The sequence below is a fragment of the Eremothecium gossypii genome, chromosome IV, assembly GCF_000091025.4.
Source record: "Eremothecium gossypii ATCC 10895 chromosome IV, complete sequence".
Taxonomy (NCBI): Eukaryota; Fungi; Ascomycota; class Saccharomycetes; order Saccharomycetales; family Saccharomycetaceae; genus Eremothecium; species Eremothecium gossypii.
In genome coordinates this window covers 86,506-103,428 of record NC_005785.6, presented here as the reverse complement: position 1 = coordinate 103,428, position 16,923 = coordinate 86,506, and the positions used below count along the sequence as shown (strand labels likewise).

General features: G+C 51.5%; 9 protein-coding genes across 9 annotated transcripts; 5 read left to right on the top strand and 4 right to left on the bottom strand.

The window, feature by feature from the left end:
- Positions 1-379: 379 nt before the first annotated feature.
- RAD16 (DNA repair protein RAD16) lies at positions 380-2,620 on the top strand (the record flags this gene model as incomplete). Its single annotated transcript, NM_209103.2, has 1 exon — positions 380-2,620. The coding sequence occupies one exon, from the start codon at positions 380-382 to the stop codon at positions 2,618-2,620; it is 2,241 nt and encodes a 746-aa protein (NP_983750.2).
- A 63-nt stretch (positions 2,621-2,683) lies between these two features.
- LYS2 (L-aminoadipate-semialdehyde dehydrogenase) lies at positions 2,684-6,841 on the bottom strand (the record flags this gene model as incomplete). Its single annotated transcript, NM_209102.2, has 1 exon — positions 2,684-6,841. The coding sequence occupies one exon, from the start codon at positions 6,839-6,841 to the stop codon at positions 2,684-2,686; it is 4,158 nt and encodes a 1,385-aa protein (NP_983749.2).
- Positions 6,842-7,538: 697 nt separating this feature from the next.
- TAF13 (Taf13p) lies at positions 7,539-8,015 on the top strand (the record flags this gene model as incomplete). Its single annotated transcript, NM_209101.1, has 1 exon — positions 7,539-8,015. The coding sequence occupies one exon, from the start codon at positions 7,539-7,541 to the stop codon at positions 8,013-8,015; it is 477 nt and encodes a 158-aa protein (NP_983748.1).
- Positions 8,016-8,083: 68 nt separating this feature from the next.
- ERO1 (ER oxidoreductin) lies at positions 8,084-9,724 on the bottom strand (the record flags this gene model as incomplete). Its single annotated transcript, NM_209100.2, has 1 exon — positions 8,084-9,724. One exon carries the CDS (start codon positions 9,722-9,724, stop codon positions 8,084-8,086), a length of 1,641 nt encoding a protein of 546 aa, NP_983747.2.
- Positions 9,725-9,912: 188 nt separating this feature from the next.
- On the bottom strand, positions 9,913-11,151 carry VPS9 (guanine nucleotide exchange factor VPS9; the record flags this gene model as incomplete). Its single annotated transcript, NM_209099.1, has 1 exon — positions 9,913-11,151. One exon carries the CDS (start codon positions 11,149-11,151, stop codon positions 9,913-9,915), a length of 1,239 nt encoding a protein of 412 aa, NP_983746.1.
- A 119-nt stretch (positions 11,152-11,270) lies between these two features.
- Positions 11,271-12,797, top strand: AGOS_ADL350C (putative asparagine synthase; the record flags this gene model as incomplete). The annotated part of the gene is made up of 1 exon (NM_209098.2): positions 11,271-12,797. One exon carries the CDS (start codon positions 11,271-11,273, stop codon positions 12,795-12,797), a length of 1,527 nt encoding a protein of 508 aa, NP_983745.2.
- Positions 12,798-12,799: 2 nt separating this feature from the next.
- On the bottom strand, positions 12,800-13,399 carry RAD10 (DNA repair protein RAD10; the record flags this gene model as incomplete). The annotated part of the gene is made up of 1 exon (NM_209097.1): positions 12,800-13,399. One exon carries the CDS (start codon positions 13,397-13,399, stop codon positions 12,800-12,802), a length of 600 nt encoding a protein of 199 aa, NP_983744.1.
- A 112-nt stretch (positions 13,400-13,511) lies between these two features.
- GIM5 (Gim5p) lies at positions 13,512-14,042 on the top strand (the record flags this gene model as incomplete). Its single annotated transcript, NM_209096.2, has 2 exons — positions 13,512-13,530; positions 13,585-14,042. 2 exons carry the CDS (start codon positions 13,512-13,514, stop codon positions 14,040-14,042), a joined length of 477 nt encoding a protein of 158 aa, NP_983743.2.
- A 191-nt stretch (positions 14,043-14,233) lies between these two features.
- Positions 14,234-16,831, top strand: UTP14 (Utp14p; the record flags this gene model as incomplete). The annotated part of the gene is made up of 1 exon (NM_209095.1): positions 14,234-16,831. The coding sequence occupies one exon, from the start codon at positions 14,234-14,236 to the stop codon at positions 16,829-16,831; it is 2,598 nt and encodes an 865-aa protein (NP_983742.1).
- Positions 16,832-16,923: the final 92 nt, after the last annotated feature.

The window sequence follows — 16,923 nt, the reverse complement described above, 5'->3', positions numbered from 1 at the left end:
GGGAAGCGGCCACCAGATAAGAGTAACATAACGCCAGTAGAAGCACACGGCGAGAAGATACAGACACGCGGCGCACGACGAAGGCGATACGTGTGCGCGTGGAAGGCGCTGGTGCGCACGAGGCGCCGGTGCGCACGCACAGGAACGCAGGAACAGGTCGCGTCGGCGGCGTGCATACTGCGCGTTGTCACAGGACGGCGGCAGACGCCGCACGAGCGCGGCGCGCGCGGCGAGACCGCAGGCGATGCGGGTGGCGCGGCCGACCATCGGCAGGCTGGTGGAGCGAGCTATCACGTGACTGCATCACGTGACGGTGGCCATCGCGGTGGAAGTAGCGAGGATCCTGCGTCAGTGTCCGAGCCACACACCGGCAGGCAGCATGACTGGCGAGGAGGGAGGCTTCATACGCCGGCGACCACGGCGCGCGGCTGCGCGGCGCTCAGCCGTACGCGAGGAGATCAGCTCGGAAGATGAGCCCCTTAGCGGGCAGGCGCGGACAGGCAGCGCTGCGTGGGATCCAGTGGTGGTGGAGTCGAGCGACGGGGAGGAGCCGCTGGAGGAGGAGAGCGAGGAGGATGAGCCGTTGGGCAAGCGGCGGCGCGCGAAGCCGCGGGGCGGGAAGCCTTCCGCCAAGAAGGTGCCTGCCAAGAAGGCGCGAGCACCGAACGTGAGCCGGTACGATCGGATGACGCAGCTGCTGTTCGAGCACCACCGTGAGCTGGCGGACGTGTTTCCTGCACTGCGTGATGCGCCTGCGTACAAGCCGATCCGCGCAGCGCAGCCGGCGGGGCTGACGGTTCCCCTACTGCCCTTTCAGCTGGAGGGGCTTCACTGGATGGCACTGCAGGAGAACAACGAGCGGTATCGGGGTGGTGTGCTGGCAGACGAAATGGGAATGGGCAAGACGGTACAGATGATTTCGCTGCTGCTGCATGCGAATAAGGGCCCGACGCTTGTGGTTGCCCCGACTGTGGCGCTCATCCAGTGGAAAAACGAAATCGACAAGTACACAGGCGGCGCTCTGCGGTCGCTGGTATTCCACGGCCCGGGCCGTAGCGCTGTAAGCGAAGAACTGGCGGCTGCCGATGTTGTGCTTACCACCTATGCCGTGTTGGAATCTGTGTACCGGAAGCAGACGCAGGGGTTCCGCCGAAAGGCTGGCGTCGTCCGCGAGCAGTCGCCTTTGCATGCGGTAGACTTCTACCGGGTGGTGCTTGATGAGGCGCACAACATAAAGGACCGCAGTAGCGGTACCGCCCGCTCTGTTAACGCTTTGCGAGCAGTGCGGCGCTGGTGTTTGACTGGTACGCCGCTGCAGAACCGGATCGGCGAAATGTATTCTCTAATCCGGTTCCTCGATATTGAGCCATTCACCCGCTACTTCTGTACCAAGTGCAGCTGCTCTGAGAAGACCTGGCGATTCTCGGATAATTTACATTGTGATTCCTGTGACCATGTAGGCATGCAGCATACGAACTTCTTCAATCACTTCATGCTGAAAAACATACAGCGGCATGGGATGGAGGGGCCGGGCCTTGAATCGTTCGAAAACATCCAGCTTTTACTTCGGAACATTATGCTGCGACGGACAAAGGTTGAACGTGCCGATGACTTAGGTTTGCCGCCGCGCATCGTGACAGTACGGCGCGATGTCTTCGATGAGGAAGAACGTGATCTATACAGATCCCTTTACAGTGACTCCAAGCGCCAATATAACACTTACGTGGAGAGTGGTGTTGTGCTGAATAACTACGCAAATATCTTCACGCTGTTGACGCGGATGAGGCAACTGGCTGATCACCCCGATCTAGTTCTGAAACGTTTGCCTGGGAATGAGATCGTCGGCGTGATTGTATGCCAGTTGTGTGTCGATGAGGCAGAAGACGCCATTGAATCAAAGTGTCGCCATAAGTTTTGCCGACTGTGCATTCGTGAGTACATCGACTCCTTTGTCGGGCGCTCGGCTGATTTAACGTGCCCTGTATGTCATATTGCATTGAGTATTGACCTTGCGCAACCCGCACTTGAAATTGATGAGGAAATGTTTAAGAAACAAAGCATTGTGAACCGTCTTGGTCTTCAGGGCAATTGGCGCTCCTCTACGAAGATTGAAGCTCTATTGGAAGAGCTTTATAATTTACGGAGTAGCACGCGCACAATAAAGTCAATCGTGTTTTCACAGTTCACGTCCATGTTAGATCTCGTTGAATGGCGGCTCAAGAGGGCTGGCTTTCAAACTGCCAAACTACAGGGTAGCATGACTCCAACTCAGAGAGCAGAGACAATCAATTATTTTATGGACAACGTCCATTGTGAAGTATTTTTGGTAAGTTTAAAGGCTGGCGGTGTGGCCCTTAACCTATGTGAAGCCTCGCAAGTATTTATTCTCGATCCATGGTGGAATCCCAGTGTTGAATGGCAGAGCGGTGATAGAGTTCATAGAATTGGTCAACATCGGCCTGTTAAGATTACTCGTTTCTGTATCGAAGACAGCATTGAGTCGAGAATTATAGAGTTACAAGAAAAAAAGGCAAATATGATTCATGCCACTCTTGGTCAAGATGAAGGTGCAGTCAACAGACTGACTCCCGCTGATTTACAATTCTTGTTTAATAATTAAGTTCGTTAATTATATAAAAAAATTATACACTCAACTGTTTTGTCCTACAATCTCTAGGCTATTCTATGGCTTTGCTGTACTGCTCCGAGCAGTGGCTACTGCTGCTATTAATGATATTTGCTCGTCGGAGAGTGAAATATTTGGCAGTGGCCTGGAACCTTTAGCTGGTTCTTCTAGGAAGCCTAACTTATGCAAAAATGAGATATAGGACCCCACAACCTCTAATGACACCGAAGTAATGATAATTGGCTCAATATTCGTCCGCGCAAAATCTTCTTCTAAAACAAATTTCGCATTAGTAGTATCGAGTTCAGGACTGCGCAGCTTTTTAGGCAAGTCATCTAGGACAAGGTACAATAGCGGATACAAAGGATTTTCTTCATCACTCGACGATTCAAGCGCCTTACTCCACTCGTCATAAGGAACTGATGTTACCTGGTACCCGTATTCCTTCAGTGCTAGTAGATAGTCCCTGAATGATATTCTTGGTTTCGCATTGACATTTACAACCATCATATGTGTATTGCCTGATGACGAGAAGGAAGCCGCTGTTGCTAACCGTGCCACATAATCAACTGGTACCATATTAACAGTTCCTTCAATATCAGGAATTTTGCCTAACTGAACACATCCCCGTAGGAACCGGAGCAGAAAGTCATCCGCGTTAGAAGCTCCTGTAGAAGGGGAACCAGTCACATAGCCTGGCCTCAATATACAACCGCGTAACCCACGCTCACCTGCACGTTTTATAATAAATTCTGCTGCCCATTTCGACTGTCCATATCCGCCTTTCAGCCCTAGAGAACCACCCATAAGATCGTCATCCTCCGGGACACCACTACCACCACTTTCAATGGCAGCGTTAGAAAGTTCTAGGTAATGTTTGGTATCCAATGCAGATGTCGATGAAACGAATGTAAAATATTTTGCCTTGCCAGCAGCAGCTAAATTTAGAACATTCACCGTAGAGAGAACATTGGCTTCTCTCAGTTTGCTATAAGGATATACCCAGTGAACCAGGGCGGCATTATGGATAATAACATCGATACCCTCCTGAAGGTCATGCCAGGCCTTTTTAGGCAAGCCAAATTGCTTCTCCGCTAGATTTCCAAGTACCACTTTTATTCTAGGTGCGTAAGCATTTTTCCATAACCCATATGCAGTACAAACGCTTTTGATTCGCTGGAGCGCAGATGATTCATCACTTGCGCGAACATGCGCATATACTGTTATGTCATATGGTTTTCGTGATCTGTTCAAAAGGTCAGCTAATATGTGGCACCCTAAAAAACCTGTAACCCCGGTAAGGAAAACATATACTGGTGCAGACGTTGCCCCGGAAGGAAGCAGCGATAACCGAGACTCATATTTCGAAGCTAATTCTGCTTCGGAAACGTGTTTTGCGTCAGCATAATATTCAGTAGTCCCGGAATTAGAGCTCTTGTCGTCGGAGATTGTGCCGCGTACCCTACTAATTTCCTTAGCAAGCTCTTTGACTGTTGGGTAGCGGAAGATGGTGCTTAATGCCAGTGAAATATTTAACCTGTTACGCAACACAATTGCCATCCGAGTCGCCAAGATAGAAGTGCCGCCAAGATCAAAGAACGACTCATCTGAACTTGTAATAGCAGGTCTGGTGGGTAAAAGATCTAACCATATCTTGCGGATTTCCTGCTCCAAGGGACTGAAAGAAGACAATCCCAGAGTTTCCGAAGCAAAATGTTCGCTAGCCCGATCCAGCTCCGTTGGTTCGGGGAACTGTAATTTATTCTTATCTATCTTCCCATTGGGGTTTAGAGGTAGCCTTTCCATCACCATTATTAATGTTGGGATTGCATACCCAGCCAACCGCTTTTTTAAAAAGCCTCTGATATCGTTGATTAGCTTGTGATACTTAATCAGACTGCCTGCGATGGATTCTGTCGCGATGGATTCTGGTACTGCCGATATAAAAGAGGCCAATGCTTTTTGGTCCGATCTAGGAACCAGATAAGAGATCAAGGTAGACTCTCCGTTCTGATCCTTGCGTAGCAATGTGATATTCTCGCGACACAAAGGATACTGGGAGATATTCGTGTCAATTTCACCTAGCTCAATTCTAAAGCCCCGTATTTTGACTTGGTCGTCCGCGCGTCCGCAGCATTCGCAGTCGCCGTTGGGGAGATAACGACCTAAGTCCCCGGTGCGATATAGCCTGTCCCTTACTCCGAGCCAATAATTCCTCCACGGCTCATCGCCTGAGAGGTCCAAACCCCCCCAATGACCAGCATCAACAAACCAATTATCAATGAACTTTTCCTTGTTTATTTCAGGTAGTCCACGATATCCCTCTGAAAGACCACCAGCTCGAACGTATATCTCTCCAACTTCACCAATTCCACATAGTTTAGTTCGATCGTGCCGATTTACTATTAGTAATTGAACATTGTGCATACCCCTTCCAGCTGGTATAATACTTTTCAAGTTGTCCAAATATGAAGGATTACTGGAACAAGACGGAACCTCAAAGTACGATACTGCACGCTGGGTTTCAGTTGAGCCGTACATGTTCACTATGGCCACGTTTTCAGCCAGAGACTGTAGTCGTGCACAGTCCCGTTTGGTCAGCACATCACCAACAAAGAAGGCTCTCTTGAGGGATGGGAATGGTGTGGTAGCATCAGCAGTTAAAACCTGGCCCATCGCAGGAGTCAGGTGGGTTACAGTAGCTCCATGAGTGGCCATCCATGTGGCAAGACGGCCTGGGGTGCCTATGTCGTCTTCCTGTGGTACGAGCAGTTGAGCTCCCAGATATATTGGGGTAAACATATCTCTTTGAATCGGATCATGAGCAATCCCGCTTAGCATGGTGAATTTGTCATCTTCGGACAAGCCGAATCGCTTCGCCATCCAGTCAAAGTAGTAAGTCAGGGAGAAATGTCTTCCCAAAACACCTTTGGGAATACCCTCTGAGCCGGACGTAAAGGAAAGCGTAGGGTTGCTGTCAGGGCCAACAACCACATCTGTTCGCGTGTTCTTCAAACTGGCAAAAGGGACAAGCGTATCAAGATGGAAATCTGGGAGTGTACCTCCTAATATCGCCCCATCTGTCTGTAGTGCGAGAGCTGGGAGGCGGGCTTTGAGGCTTAGATTATCGCGAATAAATGCTTCAACGGCTTCATCAAGCTGACCCGCGGCCTGGATCACAATCAGCCCAGCGGGTTTTGCAACGCCCAGATAGACGTTTTGACGGGCAGGCGGGTATGCAGGATCAATGACGGAAAATACAGCACCTGATTTCAAAACACCGAGGACCGACACCAATAAGTCCACCCCCCGCGTGGAGTAGATCATGACAACATCCCCTCTACGGATGCCGCGCGCCAGCAGATAATGTGCTACTATATTTGACGCACAGTTTATGGCTGAATATGTAAACGTCCTCGCAGCCACCTGCCCCACCCCCGTCTCCACGACGCACAGCCTATCTGGCCGTGTTTCTGCATGATGCTGGAAGATATCGTGGATCGCACCGCGAAATTGGCCCCAGCCTAGATCCGTCGTCGGATCCGGCAAAACTCTAGAAGCACCGCTCGTCACCAGAGAAATCGCGTACACATCTGCATCATCTTTAGCCTCCACTAGCGTAAGGAACTGCACTAATTGCTCCCCAAGCTCGCCTATCCGGTCGGGCGAAAAGCGCTCTGAGTCGTAGACCATCTCAAATCGAGACGATGTCACCTGCCTTAGAAGTAGCTCAAATTTATGGTATCTGAACTGATCAAGCTTTGTCTTATCGGCAGCCGTGACTACGCCCACTTTGAAGTACTGTGGATAATAGTCTAGCTGCTTCTTTTCTCGCTCAAGCGCAGAAAGTTCATCAAAATCCACCGCCGGTAGCGCCAGAGTGCCTTCCACGGCCTCCGTCACGCTCGCACGCAGCTGCTGAAATGCAACTCCAGGCGGTACCGCCAACTTCAAAAGCCTGTTTGCCTTGCTGTACATGGCAACGTCTGATTCCCCCGACATTCTGCAAACCAAAGTTGCAAACGCGCTCAGTAGTCTGATATAGCTATCCTCCTCATCGATGACGCCAAAGGAGCCAGGGAGCTCGACCTCACACGATTCAGCCTTGACGCCCGCCGGCCCGGATGGAATATAGTCCGAAGGTAGGGAACTAACCACGATATTATCCACTTCCGACAACCATCTAATCATAGAAGGTTCCAAAACTGCGCACATTATGTCTTTCTATTATTTATACCGTGCAGTAGTGTCAACACCGACCCAACGCGACCAATCACATCTACACTCAGCTCTCCAGCATATATACACCGCGATGACTCGTGCTGGCGGAGTTGGTGTGCTCCGCGAAAAAATTCCAGCGGAAATGACCCACTGATTCCATACCGTGGTTATGACTCAAGCAAACCTTCGGCTAGCCCGGTTAGCTGGCCAACTTGGGCCATCGGCGTCGTCCCACCGCCAAGGGTGTCATGGCAGGCAATTCCACCCCCCCCTACATCTAGGGACCCGCCTCAAGCCCTGTGGTGCAAATGCGTGCTTGTGACCATATGTTCCTACTTAAACGCTTCCAGTGGTCTACCAAAGCTGTGTCAGGTGTATGGGACCGCTAGTTCTAACGAACTAGGCCGTCCTCCCGCCTTGCCGTCCACCGATTTGCGTGATCTCGCCATGATGCGCAGCTAGGGCCCGGTGTTAGCAACTAACACCCAACACTCTAAGTGCACTGTGGCCAGGACACCGAACCACGGAACGACTGAAGCGGAGAGAACTGGAGCGGTCCAGAGGGTATGATGATGCCTGGGACCATTGCGGGCAAGCCGGTGCCGATGTACGATTAAATCACGTGATATTGAGACACTTCTTGGATGGTAACGATACTGGACTGCAATGCACCTACATGCGTGATCACGGCATGTCGCGCAAGCTAAAGAAGACCAATCTGTTCAGTAAGGATGTTGCGCCTCTTATGTATGCGTATGGAGATAGCCCGCAGCCCCTGCCGGAGACAGTGCAATGTGTGGACGAGTTGGTGACGTCGTACCTGACGGACATATGTGCAAACGCATATCGATGCGCCCAGACAGTGCATCGGACCAAGATAAAGGTCGAGGACTTCAAGTTTGTGCTGCGCAATGATCCAGTGAACCTCGGCAGGGCAGAGGAGCTGATAATGATGAACAAGGTGATTGCAGACGCCAGAAAGCAGTTCGATAATTCGGAGGGCAAATCGCTGAAGCGCGTCAACAAGGACGAGGATCTAGAGGATATCCCAGAGGAGGACGGCGAAGATATGGGCGGTATGGGCCCGGGCAGCGAGCTTGCTGTGGAGGAGACATCGAAGCGGGGGCGAAAGCCGAAGAAGCGGAAGAACGCCAAGGGCTCGGTGTAGCAGTCGTCGTCTTTTATCTCATTACAAAGGGCATGTTGCTGGCTTATATATAGTGTGCTGGTTTAGCACTAGTCGGATGCGTCATCTCCTAGGATATTTATTTGTGTAGGGACACCGATGAAGTTGTTAAACCACGTGTTGGCAACGTCGAGAACAAGTATCAGCAGATTCCGTGGCAGGTTCACATAGCTGTTCCAGATGAACTGGAGCGCGTGATAGACACCCTGCAGTTCTTGTTGCAGAGCGCTCGTGGATTCTTCCTTGGTTTGTTTCTTAGAGCGGCGGGCGGGAATCTTGAGATCCGCGAAGTAAGGTTCGTTGTCCGAGGCGCTGTCCTCGGGTAGCGGCATATCCGCCGTTGCATTGCTAGTCTCCTGATCCTCTGTTTCAGTGAACCCGAGCCGGAAGAAGTTGTTTTGGAAGAAAGCCGCAATGCTGCTGGTGTTAGTTTCCATCTGACTGTGGTACATGCGCTCGAAGTTGTTGATCGCGTTTACGGACTTGGAGATACGGTCAAACGTGTTGAACAGCCCGATGAGCTCATACTTCGTCAACTTGTCTACCACGCGCTGGCGCGCCTTCTCGTCTCCCGCGTCCATCTCGAAAAGGATCTTCAAGCTGGTGGCATAGCCCGTGGTCTGCACTTTGCCCCACATACGACAACGGTCACAGTGCACGCAGTCCATGATCTTGGTAACATTCTTGAACCGTCTGCGGAAGTCGTCTTTCATCCGCATGCTAATGTCATCCTGGAAGAGCAAATCTTCATTGAACACCCTGCTGTCCAGCCGCGAGACGACGTTCGAGATCATGTCTTTGACGTTCGTGTCGTAAACATTACAGAACTCGACCCGCTCCAGGTAAGGCTGAATCTTCCACAGCGCCTTGGCAACGACAGCAAAGTTGAAGTAGATGTTAGCCACGCGGTCGGGGTGGTTCCCGACGCGCGCCATAAACAGTTCCAGGTTGGGGCCCCACTTCCCCGTTTTGGTGTCGAGGTAGTCGTTGGAGAGGTGCGTCGCAATCGATGCGTGCAGGCCAGAAATCAGGCGATAGAACACGTCCTTCGCCAGACAGAAACCTTGCTCACCGAGTGTGAAGCAATTCTCCTTGTAGATGGCAGACCATATCTGCGCCGACTGTTCGCCGCCGTACCCCGTGAACCGTTCCGGGTTCGCCACCAGGTCCACCAGCACCGAGTCCTTGTTCGTGAAATCGGTCACGTCGCAGTAGTCGATACTCAACGGCTCCGGGCGAGCAAACTCGCGCCGCCGTCCACACAGCTCGTTCAGGAACGAACACTCATCGCTCTCCCCGCCCTCGCTCTTCACACTGTCCTCATCTAGCCCCCCCAGCACCTCGGGTTGCCATATATCGGGCACGCTCTCCCAATCGTCCACCACGTCCACCGCGCACGCCCGGTTCACGCAGTAGCCGTTGTTATCGCTCCAGAATGGGCATTCTTTATACAGGTCCAGCTTGAAGTACCGGAAAAAGTCGGTCTTCACCAGCCTTGCCAGCTGCGGCCGGATTTGCTCATTGATTTCGTTAAGCTCATGGAATGTGATATCACATGTCGATCCCACTTGTTGATCTTTGTCTATTTTGCAGAAGTTGGCAGACGTATGTGGCTCCGCAGCTTGCTGACCGTCGTCCGCTAGAGCGGACGCGCAGAGCATAAAGCCCAGCATCAGCTTGTTCAGTTGCATTGCCTTTAGAGATTTACAGCGGAGTACGTGCGATGCGCCGTCTCGGAGTCAGTAACACCGTCGAGCCCTATGTATATATAATGGCCTGGCCCTTGATTTATAAGCAGGAACGTTGTAAAGGTGGACTGAGTAATTGTTGCCACTCTGTTCGCAAAAATAATCGCCTAGGGTACATGAAGATTATCCAATCAGTCCGATATTGACAAGAGCGAATCAACACAAGCTCCCATGCGGTACCTTGTCGCGATACAGACGTCGTGTATGAGGCCTGGGTCAAGGTCCGGGAACATGCCTTGGAGGTTCTGCAGCATTTCGCGGTGTTCCTGATGCTCCAATTTGCGGATCAGCTCAGTAGTTGTAGGATCGTCGATTTCGTCTACGTCAGCGTCGGGCGGCTTCTCATTCTTGGGCGACAGGAAGTCCGTAAAGAGGCTGAAGACCGTGGAGGCTGCGCCATCCAGCGGCCGGAGGATGTAGTCAGCGGGTGCGCGCGGCGCCTCCTCGAGAGGCGGTGCAGGCAGGCTGAGCCGGTTGGCGTCGTATAGGGCGTTGTAGGCAACGGGGTCTGGAATGTGCAGTTTCTCGGGATCCAGGTGCAGGATGTAGCCGACGGCGCCCTGCAGGCTGCTCAGGTAGTAGGCGCTCTCGCCGTGGAGAAATGCGGGCAGGCGAAAGCGCTCGATGTAGCGCAGGTTCGAGGCCAGGGCGGACACGTCGCTCTTCAGGACGGTGTAGATCAGCAGCGGGACGAAGACGTCCGCACCGCCGTGCTCGAGACGTGAATGCTTGAGCAGGCCGAAGATGATCTTGCACGCGTTTAGGATGCAGACGATCTTATCACGGGGGGCCTTGTACTGGTTGATCTTCGCAAGCTCGGCGACGGAAAGGTCGACGAAGCGGCTTAGCTTGGGCGACAGCGTGTCGGGGATCTCCAGGTGCTCCGGCGCCAAGAAACGGTACTCCGCTATCTTGGCCTTCAGCTGCTCATCCTGCTCTAGGTCAGCGGCGTGCTCCGGATCCAGCCGTTCGGCGGGCAGCCCAATGCATGGCGAGAAGCAGCGCATGTAGAGCTTGCCCATCAGGAGTTTCTCCATGCCTTCCTTGGCATTGCGCAGTTTCGTGGGGCCCAGCGACCGAAAAGGCTCGTACTGTGCGTATTTGTCGTAGACGAATAGCTTGTAGTCATTGAGCAGCTTTACCTGTTCGGACGCACTCCACATGGTGCGGTTCGACACAAACCCCTGCAGGAATGACTTCGTGTATTTTAGGATGGGTTCCGCTCTAGAATCCCGGAGCTGCGAGATAAACAGCCTGAAATCGTAAAAGTTCTCGTCGTCCTCATCCTCCTCGGTATGCTCCAATTCTCTACTATCTGACGGATTGGATTCTTCTTGGGACTTGCATGTGGATAGTTCATCGGGTTGCATCTCTGCCTACTGTCGATACGGGGCTTGTGGTCGGATCATGATTTTCTTGAAGGCCATATAGACTTTTGACAGAACACAGCGATCAAGAAAGTACACTAAGAATTCGGCCAGATCGCCCAATGTGTGGCATTCTTGTTCATTACAGTGAAGTTGAAGCCGATTCAGATCGGTTTGTCGAATTTCCGGAGCGCTGTGAGCCTCCCGAAGTACAGAAGCACTGCGATGGGGCATCGCAAGAGTTCCTGCGTTTAGTGCCATATATTATGGCAAGAGGCCCTGATTACGCTTCCTACAGACTTGAAGCTGGCATGGGACTCGCCTGGTTTTCATCTGTGCTTTCACTAAGACAGCCTCTCACGCCTCAGAGCATGGCGGTTGGGGACCGCTACATACTGCAGTTCAACGGCGAGCTGTTTAACGAAGATATTCAGCACAACGACACACAATATATTGCGGACCTGCTGGCATCCTGGCCGGTGACTGCTGTTATCCGGCAGATGTACGGGGAGTTTGCATATACTATATTTGACCGGCAGGATGGGCTTCTCTACTTCGGACGCGACAACGTAGGGAAGCGCAGTCTGTGTTATCGGCTGGACGGCAGAGAGTTACATGTGGCCAGCGTTAGCGGTAAGAGTCAGGGGTTTCTGAACTGCGATGCTGGAGTCATATATACCTTTGACGTACACCAAAAGACACTGCGCATGGAAGAGCGCATTTGCGCCTCTCCCTTCACAGTCAGTGCCCACTGCGAGAGCGCGGGCCTGGAGGGCGATCTAGACACCCTCTACGAGATACTACAGCGCTCTACGCGACAGAGTCTGGAATCTATTCAACCTCTGCATAGTGAAAACGCCAAGCATGCGAGTGTCCTGTTCTCCGGCGGCGTCGACTGCTCTGTGGTTGCCGCTCTTATTTGTGAGCAATGGAGCAGTCACAAAGATGCCGTGCTGGAGCTGCTGAACGTAGCCTTTGAGAACCCGCGGACAGGTAAGATGCCAGAGGACGCGCCAGACAGAAAACTGGCGATTGAGTCTGCAGCCCAGCTACAAAAGCTGTTCCCTGAGATGGATATTCGCCTGGTCGAGGTGGACGTACCGTACAACGAGTACTTGGAAGTGCGCCCATCTGTGGTGGATCTGATATACCCAAAGCAGACCGAAATGGATTTATCAATTGCCATTGCCTTTTACTTCGCCGCCCGGGGGCGGGGGTTCATACATCGCGACAGGCACCGCGAACCATACAACAGACGCGGCCTGGTGCTGTTCAGCGGCCTGGGTGCGGACGAGCTCTACGGCGGCTACCACAAATTCGCCAACAAGTCGACGGAGGAATTGGTGGTGGAACTGACACGCCAGATTAACAACATTCACGATAGAAACTTGAATCGCGATGACAAAGTCCTCGCCTGCCACGGTGTGGAGGCTCGTTATCCGTTCCTGGACGAGAAAGTCATCAAGGCGTCCGTGGCTCTCCCCATATCGTACAAGAACGACAAAATGATCCTCCGGAAGCTCGCCCGTGAAAGGTTGCACCTATCCGGCATCAGCGATATGCCCAAGCGTGCAATCCAGTTCGGCGCAAGGAGCGCCAAGATGACAAAAGACAGCAGCAAGAACGGCACCGATATCATCGTTCAGTAGCATCATTTGTTTAGAAACACTAGGTACTTCGCAGCCTGTTCGAAGTTGAATGCGAGTAGCATCGTAAACCCATTGAACATGGTCGTCTTGTTTAGTTCCTTCAGGATATCTTCCGAATCCTCGATATCCACAACGCACAGAAGAATATTGCCCTGCGTTTTCCCAAAAGGCCGCAGCTTCTGATCGATATATTCAGGTCGCAATTTATGGTACTTGAGTGACAGAAATACAACCTTACGGCCTTGCACCTGGTAATCGTAGTAAACCTTCTCGGTGCCCGATGACTTAACGTATGTCCAGTTGGTGCTGGCTAGGCCCTTGAGCAGTGGATTTCCTTTTTGAGATGTGCTGACAAGGATCGTGCGTCCTTGACCCGATCTTGGCCGCTTCGGGAGATCGGTTTCAGCTGCCGCAGGCGTTGGGCGTTCTTGGTTAAAGGCATTTGTGACCCTCGAAGATCCTGTGGGCCCAGTATCGAGCGCTACCGCAGGCGCTGCTCGTGGTTCCGGTCTGGAAGCTGATGTAGCACCATTATACTCTTGCCGGCGCCGCTGAACATTCGCCAGTATCTTCTCAAAGGAGGTTGCGTCGTCGGCCCCCATCCTACGCCCTCCTTTCGCTATGGTGATATCCCACAATGGAAAAATTCATTATGAGGCCTCTACTAGCGAATATCACAAAGGTTCCGGCGTGTATCACCATAAAGCTACGATAATGGCGAGCCCTCAAACGAGTAAGCATCACTGGTCCCATTCATCGTCTAGTACATTCCACTAACTTGCTACAGTTGATTTGACCACTTTGACCCCCGCCCAGCTGGCGCAAGTCAAGCAGCAGTTCGACCAAGAGCTTCAGCACTTCACGAAGTCCCTGCAGGCCTTGAGTATGGCCAGAGCCAAATTCAACGAGTGCATTGCAGATGTGAAGGTCGTGTCAGAAAAGAAGAATAGCGAGCAGCGGCTGTTGGTACCACTCGCGGGCTCGCTCTACGTCCCGGGCAAGGTAGTTAACAATCAGAAGTTCATGGTAGACATCGGCACAGGCTACTACGTGGAGAAGGACGCTTCCCAGGCCATTGAGTTCTATCAGAAGAAGGTTAACAAGCTGAACAAGGAGGCCGTGCAGATCCAGGATATCATCAAGGAGAAGACGCAGTCTTCGCTGGCTATCGAGGCCCAGATGCGCAAGGCAGCCATCAAACAGCATGAGGAAATAGCGAAACAGAAGCAGCAGGCGGCCCAGTAAAGCGTCCGAAACGCGCCCTGGGCCACGATCGTGTAGTGCCACTTGTACTATGCATTTCTTCTCGAACCATATAGGATATACAGAAAAAAAGAAAAGTCGAACATTGAAAATTTTCGATGCGATGAGCTCTTCACATAGTAGTTAGATTTAGTGCCCTGTAAGCACCTTCAGACTGTTGTGAAGATTCGAGAATGGCTAAGCGGAAGTCAAAGTCGGGTGCAGGCGCTTCGAGGAGGAGGGCACAGAATGCCCTAGAGCTTGCCGAGAGGGAGCTTGCTTCTGATAGCAGTGCGGATGAGGGCATCCCTCGGAGTCAGCGGAGACGCAACAGTGCCATTGTAAACCCGCAGAGGGGCAGTGATGATGAAAATGGAAGCGAAGAATTTGAGGATGAGGAGCTGGATTCGGATGAGGCACTGGGCTCAGATGACGACTATGATGTAATGAATTCTAAGTTTTCGCAGTCCATTCGTGACAAGAAAAAGAACAACCAATCGGTGGAAGAGCTTGACGAGGAGGGTGGCTACACCTCTATCGATGAGGAAGAGCTGTTGCCCCTTTCCGCGGTGTGGGATATGGACGACACCGCGACGGCAGGTGCAGAGAAACATGTGGCTAGCCAGCTGAAGCTCAATGACGACAACCTCTCCGATGACTCGGAAAGCGAGAGTGAGAGCGACAGCGACTCCAGTGATGAAGCTGAAGACGAAGAAGATCCTTTTGACGAGGTTCCTAATGAGGAGGTAGACCTGGCCACCGTTAGCTCTACGTTGCAGAAGCACACAACCAAACAGTACAAGAGGCTAGACACCTATGCCGGTGGTGTGGAGGATGAGTATGCCCTTCCATCTCTGCAGGGCCCGGGAAAATTGGATATAACTAAGTTGCTTGATGTCGTGGACGATCCGGAAGCTGTGGAGCAGGCTACGCTCTTGAAGGGCAATCTCAAGTCCTTGGATGTTCCGCTGCCGATGAGAATTCAACAGAGGCATGAGCGTAAAGCTGCATATGAGATCTCGAAGGAGGAAATGAGTAAGTGGGCATCAATTGTGCAGCAAAACAGACAGTCGGAGCATCTCTCCTTCCCAATGGATAGTAGTGCGAGCCATACTGAAGCTTCGGCGTTCACGCGGAACTCGGAGAAGCCTCTCACAGAAGTTGAGGTAAAGGTCACAGAAGTGTTGAAGAAGAGTAACCTACTCGACCCTGTGAAGGAAAACACCTTCAACGACCTGGCCGAGGCCAAGCTTTCCGTTGAAGATATGAAGAAGCGAACCGCAGAATTGAGATTAATGAGAGAACTTATGTTCCGTGAAGAAAGAAAGGCCAAGCGGATCAAGAAGATCAAGTCCAAGGCATATCGCCGTATCAAGAAGAAGGAGATGCTTAAGAATCAGGAGTTGGTGGACTCTGACGAAAGCGACACTGACCGTGACGTCGCAAGAGCCCGTGAAAGAATGTCATTGAAACACAATACTAAATCAAAATGGGCGAGGGACATGGTTAAGCATGGCATCACCAAGGACAAGGAAACTAGGGATGACCTGGAAAATATGTTGAAACAGGGCGAGCGTCTGAGAGAGAAAATCATGGGCCACGCAGAGGGTAGCGAAAGCGACACTGACGTAAGCGACCTAGAACGGGACGATGCATCGCCGGAACAGGACACTCCATATCGCGGAGATATTGGGAAGACAGGTGTCTTGAATATGGCATTTATGAAGAACGCCGAGGCTCGTGAGAGAGAGGAGAACAGGCAAAACCTTGCCGCTTTACGTGCTGTCGAAAATGGGGAAGATATCAAGTTGTTTGAGGATGGCCTAACCAAAGACGGTAGTAACGTCGCCTCAAACAAAGGTAGAAGGGTTTATTCTGCAGCAGACCTAGAGGCCAAAGAGAAGGATGCGCAGTTTAACGAAGAGGTGCTTGCCGAGCACGCAGATGATGAGTCCAGAAGCCTAGAGAAGAGGCTAGAGAAAGCCAATAAGAGATCATCTGGCTCTCAGAATAAGCTATCTGCGAAGACCACACAATCTTCTACGAAAAAGCAGGATAGTAAAACCGAGGATCCCAGTGCATTAGAAAACCCATGGTTGGATGGCGGCGATGATAGTACCTTAATCAAGAAATCTTCGAAAATTAAGGTTGTCGATGCCAACAGTTCTCAGTTTACCAAGAGTGCTCATAAAATTGACAAGGAAAAGCAGAAGTTGTCAAGATCGAAAAAGGACGAGAAAGATAACGGCGATGACTTATTGCTAGATATTGAGTCATCTAACAAGTTAGATATCATTGATCCATACGACGAATCTGGGGACGAGGCCGATGGAAATTCATTTAAACAGCAGGATGCAATCAATGAGGCTTTTGCCGGAGATGATGTGGTTGCTAAGTTTCAGGAAGAAAAAAAGCGGGTGGCCATCGACGAAGATGACAAAGAGGAAGACGTCACACTTCCTGGTTGGGGCGAGTGGGCAGGTGCAGGTGCTCAACCAGCCAAGAAGAGAAAGTTCACCAAGAAGATCAAGGGAGTGGTTTCTAAGGAAAAGCGTAGAGACAAGAACCTGAAGAACGTTATCATCAATGAAAAGGTGAACAAAAAGAACGTCAAGTACCAGTCTTCTGCTGTTCCCTTCCCCTTCGAATCTCGCGAGCAGTATGAGAGGTCTCTGCGCATGCCTCTAGGTGAACAATGGGTTTCCCGTGCGACGCACCAGAAAGCAGTTAAACCTAGAATCCTGACGAAGCCTAGCGTGGTCATAGATCCGCTCAAGGCGCCGTTTAAATAAGCGATAGCTGCATATCCCTGTATATTAATAATAACAGAACAACTACATGCAATATAATGTAGACTGTGCGTTACTTCAATTACCTATGTTAC